Below are 16,865 nucleotides of genomic sequence, written 5' to 3'. Positions count from 1 at the left end.
TTTCTACTTCTTCCTTTTTTGCTAGAAGCAGCCGCCGTAGATCTTGTCGGATTGGCTCCGCATCACCTGTGTTAATGCGATGGTAGACCAGGCTTGTTATCCCGAGGTCAGTATCACCTAAGAAAAATACATCCTGGTTGCTTACCAGAAAAGCTGTGACAACATATATTTCTTCATTTGTTAGTTAATTTTGGCATCGCATTTTGGTTCAGTGGTTGCTCGGCACATATATTAGTTTGGGAAGACTCACGGTGGCACACACAAGAGACTTGTTTACAGCTAGCTATTGGGTCTCCCGGTTTCATAACCCTTTTTGGCGAATCGATGTTCGCCACCCTGACTGTTGAAATCTCACCAAACCATGCAATGCTTCAGGTGACCAGAAGCTTCTTCAATTCTTATGTCATATCTGACTCAATCAGGTAGCTCATGTTGCCCCTAGGGTCTCTCGTAATCCTAGCTGCTATTATCTGCTTATGTTTAGCTGGAATTGAAACAGATTCACTAACTACCACTTACATTACAGGAACTTCCAATTGGTCGGGTGTAAACATTGCCACCTCTTCATTTTTAATATGCAATAACTGTCCTTCCATGTCAATAACGAATCGATATCGGTTCATGTTGTCCACTCCTATAATTACCTCATCAGTGATATCAGCCACAAGAAAGGTCTCTGTGAATGTCCAATTATTAATCCTTCCGTCCAAATCGAGCTGTCCATTCACAGGTGAAGTGTTTTCAGCGGTGGTTTTGAGTCTGTATGAGATAGGTGTTCTCTTCAACTTTTCCCTACTTACAATATATTTGTTATCTTTACAATATCTGTGCGAACTATAGATGACGATGCCCCTGTGTCAACAGTAAGTCAACACTGTCTGCCATTGACCCATCCTTTAAAAAAACAAAATGGCATGGCCTCTACGAAATACAGATACAGGAAATAACTTAAGGGCTACCTTTTCCTGTATAGCTGGCATGCACCCCCTTACACCAGCTATTGCTTTTTCCCTGTTGATCTTCCTGTTTCTCTTTCTTCTGCGATGTCTTCCTGCGTGTCGTAGAGTCCCACTGGATGTGTTCTACTTCATTGCAGACGAAGCACCGCGAGCATACTCCTGCTCTTCTGATGTGGTTACCTGGATTATCATTCAGCAGCTTCTTCGATGCCCTAAAAATATCTACTTTATAAGTAGTGTTTCTGGCATTTGCTCCATTGTAGGGCTCCAGTCCAGCTCTCCATGTCCTGATGCTTGTGTTTCTTGGGGCACTGCATGCTGCCTCGATTTCCAGGGCATGGACCAAGGCTTTGCAGCTTCTCTTGTGCCAAACCAAATGAAGAGTGTTCTGCACCTCCGCATCTCTGAGACCGTCTATAATAGCACTGGTGGCTAGTTGCTGGCATAAATCCATTGGTACTTCTATCTAGGCGAGGTGCATGAGTCGCTCGATGTCGGCTTCGAATCCTTGGAATGTTTCTGAAGATCTCTGTTGACGTGTTTTAATGTATGTTCTATACACCTCGCCCATGTGTCGGTCACCATACCTAAGCTCAACGGCCTCTACTAATACTCCACAGTCCTTCTGGTCTGTAAATTGTATGGTCTGCAGCAGCTGTAATGAAAATCCTCGCAGGGCCAAGACGAGTATCGCAGTCTTTTTTCCCTCGTCCCAATCATTCACTTCAGCAGCTAACTCGAACTGTCGCCTGTAGACAGCCCACAACGATTGGCAATTAAAGATGGGTGGCTTGAATTTTGGGTGACCAGTCGCGCCTTCCATCGTCATGTCTCACGAAGAACTACTCTGTTTCGTAGCAGATGTACCTTAATTGATCATCCGACGACACCCTTCAGTTACAGCTCCTACTCGCTATTCGTTGGCCTGCTAGAGTTGAGCTATCTGTTGCGATGTCAGTTCTACATGTTCTGCTATGTGTTGCTCCAAACTTTTCACTTTCCCTTCCAACTTAATACGAGTTTCATTCATCTTTTTCTGTAATTCTTCTTCAGCAGCTACTAGTGTATTACGCTTATCTTTCTGACCCCTCTTCATCTCATTTTTGTTCTTCATGTCGTCGATCTCGCTCTTCATGGCATTCTTCATCTCCTCTTGGCAGTTATTCATTTCACTCTTCATTTCATTCTTCATTTCTTCTTGGCAATTCTTCATTTCGCTCCTCCACTCGTCTTGGCTATTATCTATTTTATTCTTCATCTCTTCTTGGCCATTCTTTATTTCATTTTTCATTCCCTCTTAGTTACTCTTTCATTTCTTAAATGTTATTATTCATTTCGGCCTAGAATGCCATTTGGTTTTTATGTTTGTCGGCTGCCATCTTTCGTGTCCACATGCACAAACAGCCTATCACTACTATCTTATGACTACACTGTAATTATTACCTCTATGAACTAACCTAAAACTATATTAAAACTAACACTAACTTTACTACTTCTACTACTACTACACTCAAAACTAACTACTGTTCCTATACTAACTCAATTCCCCGCTAAATTTGGTAAAAAAAAAGTTTTAATTTTAGTTAAAAAAATCTATCCACTAAATCTATTAATTAGGGCTCTCCCACTTCTGACACCAATATATTACAATTTAATGTGCGGTAACTGGGTTCGGAAGGGAGAGCCCAATTAAGTTTTATTATTTACTAATATTTAAATTACTAATAAATAATTGCACTTAAAAATGTCCGATTATAAGTCACTGGCACTTAGACATGTTTATTCTCAAGCTACTCAATATCTATCAAGTGCCGCGTTTCGCACTTGTATCTGGAGCTAGGCTCAACAGTGATTCGCCCCTTACCTCGTGCCAGTCCACACACAGTCTCTCTCGATCCCGTCGCTCCGCGTCGCGCCACTCTCAAAGCTGTCTCTCGCTCTCTTCGCCGATGTCGCACTTCCCTTCACTCGCGAAACTCTCTGAACTCTCGGAACTCGCTCGAAACTCCTGCGGAGGCCGGCATCGCTACTTATGTACCAGTGGCACTCTTCACAACCTGACGAGAAAAGCTCTGACGAATCGCGTCATCCTGGGCCGACGCGACACCCGAGATATCGAGAAAGGCTTTGTTTATTCGCGCTAATCCGCGCGGCAGCTTCTGTAAGCCCGGAATTCCCAGGCCGCTAAAGATGATAATAACCCGAGGTGAGTCGTTGCACCATGAGCGGTGAGAGAAGGTGTTAGTGAGAACCCTTGTTATCTGGCCAGCTACGTGTGGCATGCCTTATGTCAATGAACGGTGCGAGATGTCAGTGGCCATGCGGGGCCGCTGGGCCAGACTCTGTGGAAAGCCCGCTCAGGTACCTGGCATGCTTCGCGGCCTTGCCTCATAGCACGCATTTAACCTTTTTTTTTTACTCCTTAACTGTTGTTTGATAGAATATTGAAAGCAGTGAATGGTTTCATATACTTATTTCATATACAACTTGAAAAACACAGGAATAAGCATCCACAAACAACGTCAGTAGTATGTAAATGTTCCTCCGGGGACAGGGTTCAGGGTGAGGAGCCGAGGAGCTGAACCTCCATCATGGATTGTGATGTCATGGCGGCCATCTTGGATGACCTTAACCTTGACCTTTGCCCTTGACCTTAACCCTGGTGGCCATCTTGGATCCACCATCTTGGATGATGTCATCGCCGCAATTTTTTTCTCTTGAACGGTCCGCCATTTTTAATTACATCACCATTGCAATTTTCTTTAAAGTCGCCATCTTGAAAATCTTTATTTATAATTTTATTTTAATGAAAAAAATTTAAAATGTATAAAAAAATTAATTAATCAAACTTTAATAAAAAATATTTTAAAAATGCACTTACAACATGGAGCTTGGAGTCCTTGGTTCGGACCCGGTGAGGACAAAAAAAATTTAAATGGCGACCGATTCTTCCTTTACTGAAGCTGACAGACTGAACCCCACTTAAGTCAAGGTATATATCGTCAGCTAGTATGACATCATGTCCGCCATCTTGAAAATCCATCATTTTAATGTTAGAAATTTGGGGGAAAATTTTAAATTTATATAAAAATTAATTAAGAAAATTTTAATTAAAAATTTTCAAACACTGTTGCACATATTGTTATGGTCACCATCTTGGATTCTATAAATGTTGCACGTTTATTATTCCTGCCATCTTGGATGAGTATGACATCATTGTTACACTTTTCGTTACAGCTGTGATCTTGAAAACCTGTAATATTTCTAATAGAAAATCGGGAAAATTTAAAAATTTATAAAAAAAATAATGAATCAAATTTTAATGAAATACTATTTAAAAACATACTTACGCCTCGAAGTCCTCGGTTCTAACCCGGTAAGAGCAAAAATAAAAAAAAATCGATAGATTCTTCCTCCACGGAAGCCACTTGCAGATAGACCTCCCACCACTAATGCTAAGATATATATAATCAGCTGGTATGATGTAATGTCCGGCATTTGGTTTTCGTCTTCTGGAGAACACCATAGTGTTTTCGTCTACTAGAGTGTGCTACCATAATATTAGTTTAAGTTTAACCCGCTAGAGTGTAGAAATCATTTATTATTATTACTGAGGCAACTGCCATCTTGACATTTGGGCACCATCTTGGAATTGTGTAATTATTTAGCAAGAAATTCGAGAAAAATTCCTAAATTAATTAAATAAATTTCCAATCAATATCCTGATTGAATCGATCGATTACTGTCCTTGGTTCAATCCCTGGGCGATGCAAAAAATTAATTTTATGTAAAATATAATAATTGAATTGTGCATTGCAGAAAGGCGTTAAGTCACAAAAATCCACTTCAGAGATAATAAAGAAAAACTGATTAATTCTTTTATTTTTAAAAGTAAGGGAACCAAGATTTACTGCCTTAAAGAACACTTGAATTGTGATATATTTCTTGGCTTATATGCATTTAAATGATGGATATAAGTCATTTACAATAATTAATAGTGATGGGACTTATCCCTTTTCTGCTGTGAAGTATATACTTTTATTCTTCATACAGTAAATAGCTCTTAACCAGCATTACAATTTTGAAAGTTTGCATTGTACCAAGGTGTAAAACTAGCATAACATACATTGTTTAAATACTTCCTGTATTTGGCCAGTACGAAATACGATACATAAAAAGGTATAGGTAAGCACTTATGAACTTTTTTAACAAAGATAACTACACTAACACGCCATTATTTTACTATAGTACACTTTTACTGCTATGGAACTAATGTTGTCTTATGTGTTACACGACAGTACCAGGTGGGAACAAAAACACACACACATTATTATAGCTGTTTGTATAACTAGATTTTGAAGTTTTTATTATACATGAATAAGTCATGTCAAGATATATTTTTAAAACAACACACACTTCTTCAGCAATAACATATTGGTTATATTATAATGTTAATGATTATTCAAGTTTTATGATAGTAGTGCAAACAAAAACTTAGTCCTTGTTTGGCATTTGCTTCACAGGTTTGTACACTTCATCATCACTGTTCATGTCTCTTCCAGAAGTGGACCATTCCAATATTTTATCGTAGAACATTGAATACTCTGATAGTATTAAATGTATTACTTTAGCAATATCTTCTAATTTACGAAAATTTATTGGAACCTTGCCACTGTATGCATTCTTAAATGGCAGTGGTGGACAGCACGTGCCTGGTTTTCTTAGGTGGAAGATGTGCTTTGTGATGTCGTTGCCTATGAATGTGGATGCTTGAACAGATCCAGGCAAATCTCTACAATACACAAACTCGCTGAACTGTGCTGGGTTGAACAATACTTTCTGTTCTCTTGGTGTTCCCCTACCAGTATCCACAGAAGAGCACACTCTCTTGTAATATTGAGGCCACCTTCGCTTGAAATCCTTGATGTCTGATTCAATCACTGTAACTGAAAATTTGTTGTGTTTGCTAGCTTGGCAAATTAATTCAATGTATTGATAGGTTGTGTAAATCCTGTCTACTTTCTTGATTAACCGCTTAACAACACCAAAGTCACGGTCACATGGCAGGTAAGAATGTCCGCGTTGCGGAAAGTAGTGTGCAATTTTATCAAACTTACCTAAATCTGTTAGTGCAAGAAACATACTGATGACTGTATGATTTTTATTTTGCCCTCCGCAGTTGTCACTGAAAATGTGCACTTCTTCAGACACTTCTGTTTCTAAGTATTGTGTAAATGTTTCATGTTTTCAAACAATTAACAGGTAATTTAGCTCTCACTTACCCACATGGTTTTCCTGTTGCACGGGGTTTAACAGTTTTCCCAACCCAATTTTCAAATTATTTACCCATAACTCTGCTTTTCTTAATAACATTTCTTCACTACGGCCTCGGTTTCTTTTTCTACTTTCATCGATTGGTGTATTCATCTTAGTGGACATTTTAAAACTGTTTAATAACAAAACACAGAGATAAAACAAAAAAACAGCGATTTTTTTTACATCCAGTTGCATTCCAAAGCAAAATTTCTAATGTTCTATAGTGAACAAGGAGATCGCAGATACCTTGGCATTACAGAAAGGGGACAAGTCCTGGACTTGTCTCTGTTCTGCACTGCACGCGATAAATGTGTGTTTATTAAAACCATTGCAGACATATGAACATGTTCCTTTTCACCACAGGACGATGCAGTAAAGGCCAAATAATGGTTTCCTTGTCATAACTATTTTTTTTTTAAATTGTGGACTTATCTCCTTTCCGCAATGCACCATTCAATTTCAATAAATCATTTTCAAAATCTTAAAAGAGGCTTAGTTTCCTAGACAACCAACATCATGTAAGCCATTATGACCACCATCTTGGAAATTTGTATTTATTGACCTAGAAATTCGTCAAAATAAATCACTAATTTATTTACATATTGACTCGATACTTGGTTCGATAGTTGGTCAATTCAAAAAAAATGTAATTTTATTTAATATACTACAAAAGAGACAACTTAGAGGGAATAAAACTCAAGTTCTTTTACAAACATAAAATTTTATTACATAAATGCTACACTACTACAAGTACAAAAAACACAGGCAAATTACTATAAAGTCTTGAGCATTTCTCGATTTAAACAATCTTCTTAGAGTAAGAAGTCCTTTACATGACTTTAAATGTCTTTTCAGTTTATCAGGCTGACTCATTGGTACACCACATTTTTCACACAGAGAATAATTATTGATTTCATTAAAAGGACGGTGATATATTTCATGATGTTTTGCACTTGGAATATTTGCTAATTTTTTTCCACAGAATATACAGTTTGATTCTGATGAATTTTCATCCTGTCCTTTGCAAAACCACATGTGCCTTTTCAATTTTCCATAGTGTATAAACTGGCTCTAACACATGTTGCACTGATATTTAATGCGCTCAGAGTTATTATTACAATTGTGTATTACACAATCACGTAATTTCAAGTTTTTGATTTGGTCACAGTACTACAGTTGGGTGATGGAACACCGTCAGATGCTGCTTCCTTCATCAATGTCACTGGCACCATTGACAACCATTGTAACACCGCTGAAATGTTAACTTCTGAAGCCTTCGAGGTCTGCTCTGCGGAAGTTGTTGCACGCATCGAAATCTCCTGCTATGCTAGGAGAGAAGATATAACTGTTGACGTCGTTGTTGTCATCGGGCTCTGCACTGTTGATGGTAGACCTTCCATCCAGGTCGGTGTTAATAGTGGTAATGATGCCATCAAGTTCTCAAGAATAGCTAGATACTGCTCTATTACGTTAGACAAGTCTAACTATCCAATCCGTTCAGCACCGCAGCCAGAGACGGACTGAAGTCATTGAAATCTGCAATGTTGATGTCGAAACTTCAATCGATGGATCAGCATAAGTCGATACCGGTATCACAGATTGCACCGAAATGTCTTCAGTTGGTGGTACTGATGTCGTCAGGATCTCCGCAGCTGTCGACACCGCAGACGTTGAGCTCTTCGTTGTCACCGTTGTCGCTGTAGTCATCATCGGTGCCATCAGGGTTCGCGACGTTGATGGTAGATCGTCCATCAAGGTCGACATTGGGACAGTAACTAAATCTCACCGCGGCCAGAGATGGACTGAAGGTCCTGTCATCTAAACCTCACTTATATACGCGAGGCCTACTGGTATACTACATGAGTCCAAATATTGACTATATTTGAATTTTTTTTTTTAGAAAACGAAGCACATTTGGAAGCACATTCAACGAAAGGAAGCACAATCGGTTAGTACAATCAATGAAAAGGAAGCACAATCGGAAGCACAATCATCGGAAAGGAAGCACATTTGGAAGCACATTCAACGAAAAGGAAGCACAATCGGAAGCACAATCAATAAAAAGAAAGCACAATCGGAAGCACAACAATCGAAAGGAAGCACAATCGAAAGCACAATGAAAAAAAGAGGAAGCTGTGATACGAGAACTAAGTCTTAGTTAGAAATCAGAATACAAGAAATAAAACTTTAATTTTTTAATTTAAATTATTTATTTTATTTCTCAATATTAACACATCAAGTTAAAAAAAGTCATTATTGTATGTAGCCAGCCTCCTGAAGTTCTTTGAGTATAAAGGATATTTCTTTGATGTTCGAATAGTTTCCTGCACAAAGCGAAGCATATAGAAGTCTTAACCTGTCAACCAATATGATAGGATCTTCCCGTGCAGCATAATTAATCTCATCTGCTATCGTCATCTTCCTGGAATGTATATTATTAATATCACTTTCTTCCTAGTGTTCATCACTAGCTTGATCAGGATATTTTATTTTATTACGACGTTTCCGTCGTTTCGGTCTAAGGATACCATCGCAGTTTTCGATCTTGTCAGCTTTAGGTGCTTCATCACAGTCTTTGTTTTTGTCATCAGCCTCAGAGTCACTGTTGCCATCACCGTAGAAGACATCGTCTTTACCTAGATTACCGTAATAATTCAATATCGTTGATGTCGGAGCTTCTTCATCGTCTTAAAGCTTCCTTTTTAGGAGTCCATCATTTTTACAAAGTACGACAGATCTACTTGAATTCGGCTTGAATGTATTCTCACTTTTCACGTTAAGAATTCTTCCATTGTCTTCATTATTCCATAAATCATCAACGTCCTTCAATTTTAGTTCTTTGTCGAGATCGGAAGAGCCATAAACATAATCTCTTCCAAGACAAGTGTATTTATTGACGTAATGCAGATCACTCTTCTTTAAACTATTAGATCCATATTTGTCCTCTGGCTTGTACGCAGGCTTGGCGTTACAAGTTCTATCATGTCTTTTTAAGCTCTCTCTTCGCGTAAATGACTTGCTACATCGAAAACAACTTACCATATTGCGTAGTGGATTTTTAACAGAGTCATTCTTTCTCAAGATAAATTCCTTGTTGCAAAACTTACACCTGTGTCCTTTCGATACAGCGACGGACAGCGAATCAGGATCCATATTAGTTACTGAGACTAATGCCAGATGCAAACTGAGAGTTTTAAATTGGATCCATTATTTAAATAGAATTATTTTTTTAATATTTCATCAGCGAGAGTTAATTTATCTCATGCAAAAGATCTTGTTGCAAGTGTTGTCGATTCTTGTCAACAGATGATGCCACGTGTTGCTTGCAGGTAAACATTATTTAGTTATTTTATGCGGGATGCTGGATGCTCACTAACGATCGCAAAGGAAGGATGACTTCGCTAGACAACAAGGAGAAAGAAGTTCGTCTTGCATGTTAGTGCTTCTCAGATGTCTTATGGCATAATATTCGACTGAGTAATGAATGTTTATTTTAGTATCAGAAATTCACTAATTAAATGTAACTCTGAATAAAATGACATTACTCTTTAAGTAAAAAATCCTTCATGCAGAGATCGGTTTCTCAGAAATAACCAGAAGCAATTGGAAAAAATCACAGGAATAATCAGGAGCACACGGAGGAAACCAGCAAAATATTAACAAGAATAATCAGGAGCACACGGAGAAAACCATCACACGTTTTCATTAATAACAGAAAATCACTGAAAAAATTTAAAATAAAAACAAAAATTTACAAAAAATTACAAAAAATTCCGGCTTGTACTGGAACTCTATCCTGGTTCAACAAAGGAGTACTAAACAAGCTGACAGAAACTGTTTTTTGGTAATACTCAAATAACACGGTTTAACAATACTGATTTAGAGAAGTAATTAAAATAAAACGTACTTGAAAAAACACCATTTTCTTGCGAATATGGCCCCTGGCGCGGTGCAAAATAATAAGCTTAAAACCTGCTATGTTGCCCTCTGCCCAGATACTTCCTTACTAAATGCCAGCAAGTCGGGTGCCGTCAGGCGCAGATGGGTCCCTACTGACACGACCCGCCTATCCCTTGTTATGATTCAACTTTAAGATGGATCTCAATTCTTGACTATTCCAAGACAGGGTGATAGGGGGCTCAAGACTAACAATGAAAGACAATTCAATATAGAGACTTGATTTACTGTCACGTACTATTATAGAGTTAGCGGTCACCACATTAGACAATAATGAGGGAGCCTCGCTACCACACCTCGGCAGGTTCCTTACCCACGCTGTGCTGGGTCGCGCTCGCGGCAGGATCTCGACGACGGACTGCGGCGGCCGAGGACCACGGCGCTCCGTGGTTCCGATGTCGCGACTTCAGCCGTCCAGTCGCCGGTGACCAGAAGAAGCCCCCTCTCGACGGTGGCTGTCGTTTTTATCCTTCTGTCCGCGTCCGTGTTGATGTTCCGTGTTGTCCCCTTTTCTCTCGCAGCGGCGGTCGGCCTTCGGCGACCCGCGTCGCTGTTTCGCTGGCGGTGTTGAAATTGCTGACACCTCTTGTTTGACTCAGGGCGAGCCTCGAAGTCGCTTGCCAGAGTGCTCAGAGTGAATCATAACACTCTGAAGCATGGCGGGGCAACCTGAACTGCACGCCACCACGTGGAGCCCGCCCAAGGGAAACAGGCCCGATGAATGCTCTGTATCATCCGCAACCTATTCTCCGTCCTTTTAGTGTCATTAATTGTTTCACAACAACGTTTCAAGAAAACGTAGCATTACAATTCGGCCTTGAAATTTTACTCCCATACGCCAAAAGAAGTTTCACTTCAAAATCTAGAAAAATAATGTTAAGACTAGGATTAACCCGTTATGCAAAGTTATTTCATTTTTATGCATTTGTTTGTCATCTAGGACATTTTTTCCGAATGTTCTATTATAAAGACGTTGCGTTTCGCATTCTGAAGAAAACATGTTACCCCACCTACAAACAGGAGTACTGGTATGCCAGTTGTGCGACACTGACGGTGTAACCAGGGAGTGTGCAGGGAGCGGTGTGTGTGCAGATCTCGTACGAGACGATCGGCGTCGTGCAGATGACGTTCCTGCGCCTGCTGAGCCAGGACGCGTACCAGAACTTCACGTACACGTGCATCAACTCTGCCGCGTGGTACAACATGAAGACGCACGGCTACGAGAGCGCCATCAAGCTGCTGGGCGAGGACGAGGTGGAGTTCGGCTACAGCGGCGTCAAGCCCAACGTGCTGGTGGACGGCTGCAAGGTGAGTCCCCGCGCTCGGTCACACTCACTAGCTACTCGCCACATGAACATGGGGAAACTACTGCACAGTTGTCTGCCCAGCTGTTCGAGCTGCTTCAATACTGATCCACCCATGGAAAAATACCGGGAATTCCGTGGTTCTATCTTGCGATAAACTAATGTTCAAGCCCGCTTGCCTTGGAACTGCTACTGCGATGAGATCAGGGTACATCGGAGGAAACTCAGGCAATATCGAACATTTAACGAGAAGTAGAGAATCAAAATCATTTATTTAGTGTTATTGAACACTTGGATTTTTACCCTTCCCTATTGATGAAGCAATATTAACCTTTCCCAACCTAAACCATGTATTTTCAATAATTTTTATGTTTTTATATGCAGTGTACATGCATAAAACAAGTTGACAAGAAGAAATGAAAAGTAATTATATACAAATGATATGAAAAACCTATTTCCGCACTCCACACATGAACTCATCACTTACTTACAACATGCTTATACATCATTAAAAGTCCTTTCGTTTAAAAAAAAAAAATAACAAGTGTTTATGTTTGCATTTTGTATCCCAACTACCCACGTTTGTATTAAAATGGTGGTCTTCGGGCCGGAGGAGTTGAACCCGAATTGTTTTGCAAGTTAAGATGCCGTGTGCCAATGGGTTTCCCCCAGCCATCAATCCGCCAATGGTCCATTAGCATCTCACCGCCTTCTGTTGACGAGAAGTGCGCCACTCCAGCCTGTTGTGCGCAGACGCGGAAGAGCAAGAGCGAGACGGTGTTCGAGGTGCGCACCAAGCAGCTGCAGCACCTGCCCATCGTGGACTTCTACCCCGTGGACTACGGCCTGCCGCACCAGGCGTTCGGCTTCGCGATCGGGCCCGTGTGCTTCAAGTGACGGCCGCCTGGCGCGCTGCCCTCGCTGCAACTCGCTGCCCTCGCTGCCAGCTCTCCCGCCCAGATCTTCACATCAGATCTGTTCAATTGTGATACAATGTGTGTTCATTTCTCTTCCTGCGCTCACTTCGTGAACTTGGTGTCTCAAGTATTAATTTACACATTTGACACCTTCCAGATCCTTGCGTTACTAAAGTAAGACATTGTTCATTCCATGCGTGCCTACTAACATTAAGGTTCTTACCAGAACACATTATGACTGTTATGTAGCAAATTACATTAATGTCTCTCATATAGACAATAGAGTTTACTTTATTAATTTAAAAAATATGGTTTTATTTTTTTTCAGCATAATTATTACCGGAATGAACCTTGCAAGTAATGATAACCAAACATTATGCAAGAGAAAGTTGATTTTTCTCAAGGACATAAAACCAGTATTTTTTAAGAAATTTAAAATTTTAGAAACTCCTAGGAAACATAATTTACTGAATATTCTACGTCGTAAAAATTATGTGGACTTAGGTAAAAGGAAGTGCATGAATTTACATACAGGGCTATTTTCTCAAATGCTTCCTTAAAGCTGTTGTTATGGCATCTCAAGAAAATATTGACAGAATCATATAGGGTAGAAAAGTATCTACTGTGTTGCTTCTTATGGTTCCTTTATTGGCAGATATTTTGGAATTTATTTTAAATCAGTCTTGGAAAACAAACTATAAATCTTATTTCTCCACAAATTAAACCATGTTTGGTTAAAATTATTCTACCATTAAAATATTATATATGAACTTTTTGAGTCAAAAACAGAAGAAAAAAAAACTACTCATGGAAAAACTATTCTGCTTAGACTACATACATGTCTAGTGTTTGTTTACAAAAACTTTGAAAACCAAATATTTTACTACTCAATGTCAGTACTTGCCTTTCTATTATCACTTACATCATTCCTTTATTTTTCTAGAATTTTGAACACAATTAAAAGTGTAAAAATTAAATGCAAATTCAATAGAAATTTAAGACTTTTTTTTAATCTTCTATCAATTAACATATTGCACGATATCATCTCCAAAAATTTAAAATGAGAAACGTGATTTTATTTCCTTTATAATCAAAAGAATATATTCCAAACATCTGTAAAAAAATTATATATTATTTCATCTCCCTGCGGGCAAAGGTCCATGCTATAAAAATATTTTTGTTGCCACTGTAAAAATAGTTTTGTTGCCACCTCAAAATATGCTTTTGCCAACAAAGATCATAATTAATAGTTTGTGTTGACAGCAAAATACTTCTGTAGTCCAAACAATACATAAATTATTGGCGTTGCTGTCGAATATTGTCAATTTCGTGGATACTACAACCTTACATATTTGTAAACACAAAATGTTTGTTAAGGTTTATATTTTTTTAAAAAAATTTATGGTGGCCACAAAATTGTGTGAGACCATAAAAATTTTTTTGCCACTAATATTTTTTTTAGCCTACTAAAATTATTATGTTGTTACCATAAAACAATTGGTAGGGCAAACACGAGCAAAATAATATTTGGTGGTGGACTTTGTAGCCAATAGGCTACTTATTAGCCAATTAGCTTTTTGGCAAAACAAGTAGTCTGCGTTAAATTAAACAACACGTACGCTGGTGAGAACCCTTCATTGGCGCCGCCGAGTGCGCGAAAAAATACTATAATTATCTAAGTTGTCGCAGGCAATGGTGATGCGTGCGACTCGGCCTGCTCGTCACGAACGCCAACTGTAACTGGTGATTGTCTCCTCGCAGGCCTGGCAACACCCCCAGCGAGGGGGTTATAATCCCTCGGCATCGAACTATGAAGGGTGCGCTGCATTCTTCGCCCAGGGGTGTACACACAGACATGGCAGCTCCTGCTGGGGGCCCTGCGTGGCAGATGTGGTGGCGATGTACCGCCACAGACACAAAACTTTCTTTCATCTGTGTTTTCACTTGGAGAGAAAAATACATAAATTTTCTACAGATGTTTTACTACAAAAATTTAATTAAATGACATTAAGTTTTAAATAATGGAATCGTGCAAATTATCCTCGCTAAAGCTATGTGCAAATGAGGTTTTAATTATGAATGAGTATTGGGGACATTAATTTTGAATGAGTTAGGTAATTATTGCAAAATCTCATTTAAACGTTAATCTCTTTTTAAGTGGCTATTTTTATGAGACATCTCAATCTGTTTTCAGCTCAATTTTTTTCTCTCCGGTATATGAATAAGACCTCTAATATGTCACGAGTTAGTGAAATAACAACTCTTCTGATGACAAAAAAAAATCAATTAATTTCAAGGGTCTTCGGCTAAAAAGACTCAATATTTTGTTTAGGGAACCAATTTCAAAAATGATTTACTGCCGGCTATCATTGCTTTTTATGTTTACAATATTTTAAGATTGTTGTAAGTCAATCTGTAATAATTAATACCAGTAAAAAATTATACCTTGTTTCCATACAACCGATTATGTAGTGTTTATTTATAAAAATAATCTTTAAAAAACTGTTTTGCCACACTGTCAAAATTTTCTCTTCAAATCCATTATGTATTATAGTTCATTAAACAAATTTGGGTGGTTATGATATCATTAAAATTAAACTAAAGAATCAAATGTTTGTTTTAAAAGCTGTAAAACATTAGTTAATATCAAACGTTTGTTTTATAGGATTAAAGGTTTTTACGGAGTAAGCAGTCAGAATTGCGCCCATCAAAAATAAAAGATATGGACGTTTCTAACATAAGACTTCGAAACTACAAATGACTTCTATGAGATAAAAGTTGATATGAAGGTAATATATGTTCGTATTAAAATTGACATAAACCGAAATTCGCTATTCGAAGTGCATTTTTTCAAAATAATTTTGAAAAATCAAAATTAATTCACTATAGTCTAATGTTTTATTATGTTATGCTACAAAATGTTTTGCTTTAAATATCCATAAATTGTCAAAATTTATGGCTAAAAATTTTCTATCTGGCCTGTGATAAACGATGTTATTTATAAATAAAGTTTCAATACTAAAATTTTAACAAGATCAATTAAATAATAATTATTGACAGTGTGACACAGTTTTCAGAACATATTTAAGGTCGGTTTTTCTCAAATTTTTTTAATAAAAGATTATAAATGCTATATTCTGTCAAAATCTCCCTTATAACTTTGTTGTAAAATAAATTGTATACGAAAAATTTACATGGTCTTAAATTTGTTTCAAATTTATAAAAATTACTGTACTAAACATTATTTCATTTTAAGTTAAATTTTTAAGCATTATTTATAAATTAAACTGCTTTACTTTTAATCCCCACCACAGTGTAATGTGTTTTCAATGATACCATAAGAACAATTCACTGCCATATGATGCGGACACTCGCTGTATTAATGACGTAAAGCGGAATATACTATAATATATATATATAATATTGTCGATTCGCAAAACAATTTTGTACAAATTTTTGTATCTACTTGTGGAAGTAAACAAATATTGTAAAATAAATATCAGTAATTTCTCTGTGTACTTACTATATTGCTAATACTGTATGAAACAATTTAACTTCCTCCCCTCTCCGGTTACCTTTTTCCCCCTTGATTCCATTCCATCCTCCGCAATTACACCAAAAACCACTTTTTGTAAAACAAATTTTAATTTTTTTTATTTATTATGTATCTAAAAGTGTCTATTTAAACTTAAGATAGTATGGGATTAGTCATGGTCACTTGGCGTTAGATAAACGTGTATTTTTAATCAAAACTTTAACTGTATTCCATTCAAGTTAGTAATTATTTCAATTAAAATATGTATGTAATAATTAAAAATATTTTATTTCAAGTATTTATCTGTAGGTTGAGTCAGAATTCAACCAACGAATTTCTGCTACACGCTTATTACAAAAAGAAAGTTGAAAGCATAATACGACTGAAGGTCGAAACTGCCTAATAAGGCTGATATATGTATTTGAAGTTGGAGCTGAACAACGAGTTTATTGCAAATATTAATGAAAATATTTTTAATGTATCATTAAGCTACAGGATAATGCTTGTTAATGTCGCCCTTAGATCCCATACATTTGTGAGATGCGGTGTAAATCAGGGGCGCAACAACAGGGGGGGCAAATGTATTTGCCCACCTCCCCCCCCCTAAAACCTTGGAGTGGGGGAAAACGGGGGCAAAGAATGTGCTGTGTAATCAATTTTTAGATAATAAAACTGCTTAAATAGCACAATTTTCCACATGAAATACAAATTTTCCCGGGGGAGGACCCCCGGAGCCCCCGCTTCAATAGGGGGGATAGATGATTCTTTATAAAAAGGTATATTGCCCCCCTTTGGAAATTTAGTTGTTGCGCCCCTGGGTGTAATAATATGATTTTTAAAGACAGATATTAATCCGCGTGCCAAAAGTAACTAAACA

General features: G+C 37.9%; 1 protein-coding gene across 1 annotated transcript in view; it reads left to right on the top strand.

Moving 5' to 3' along the window:
• Positions 1 to 15,963, top strand: part of LOC134527420 (collagen alpha-1(V) chain-like) — a 311,179-nt gene extending 295,216 nt beyond the window's left edge. The window contains exons 28-29 of the mRNA XM_063360093.1: positions 11,325 to 11,540; positions 12,290 to 15,963. Coding sequence (XP_063216163.1) covers positions 11,325 to 11,540; positions 12,290 to 12,433 — 360 coding nt within the window. The 3' untranslated portion in view covers positions 12,434 to 15,963. The remainder of the gene's footprint in view (positions 1 to 11,324; positions 11,541 to 12,289) is intronic.
• The last annotated feature ends 902 nt before the right edge of the window (positions 15,964 to 16,865 follow it).

This window comes from Bacillus rossius, chromosome 1, assembly GCF_032445375.1.
Source record: "Bacillus rossius redtenbacheri isolate Brsri chromosome 1, Brsri_v3, whole genome shotgun sequence".
Lineage (NCBI taxonomy): Eukaryota > Metazoa > Arthropoda > Insecta > Phasmatodea > Bacillidae > Bacillus > Bacillus rossius.
The sequence above is the reverse complement of the archived record's forward strand: the minus strand, read 5'-3'. Positions and strand labels throughout refer to the sequence as shown.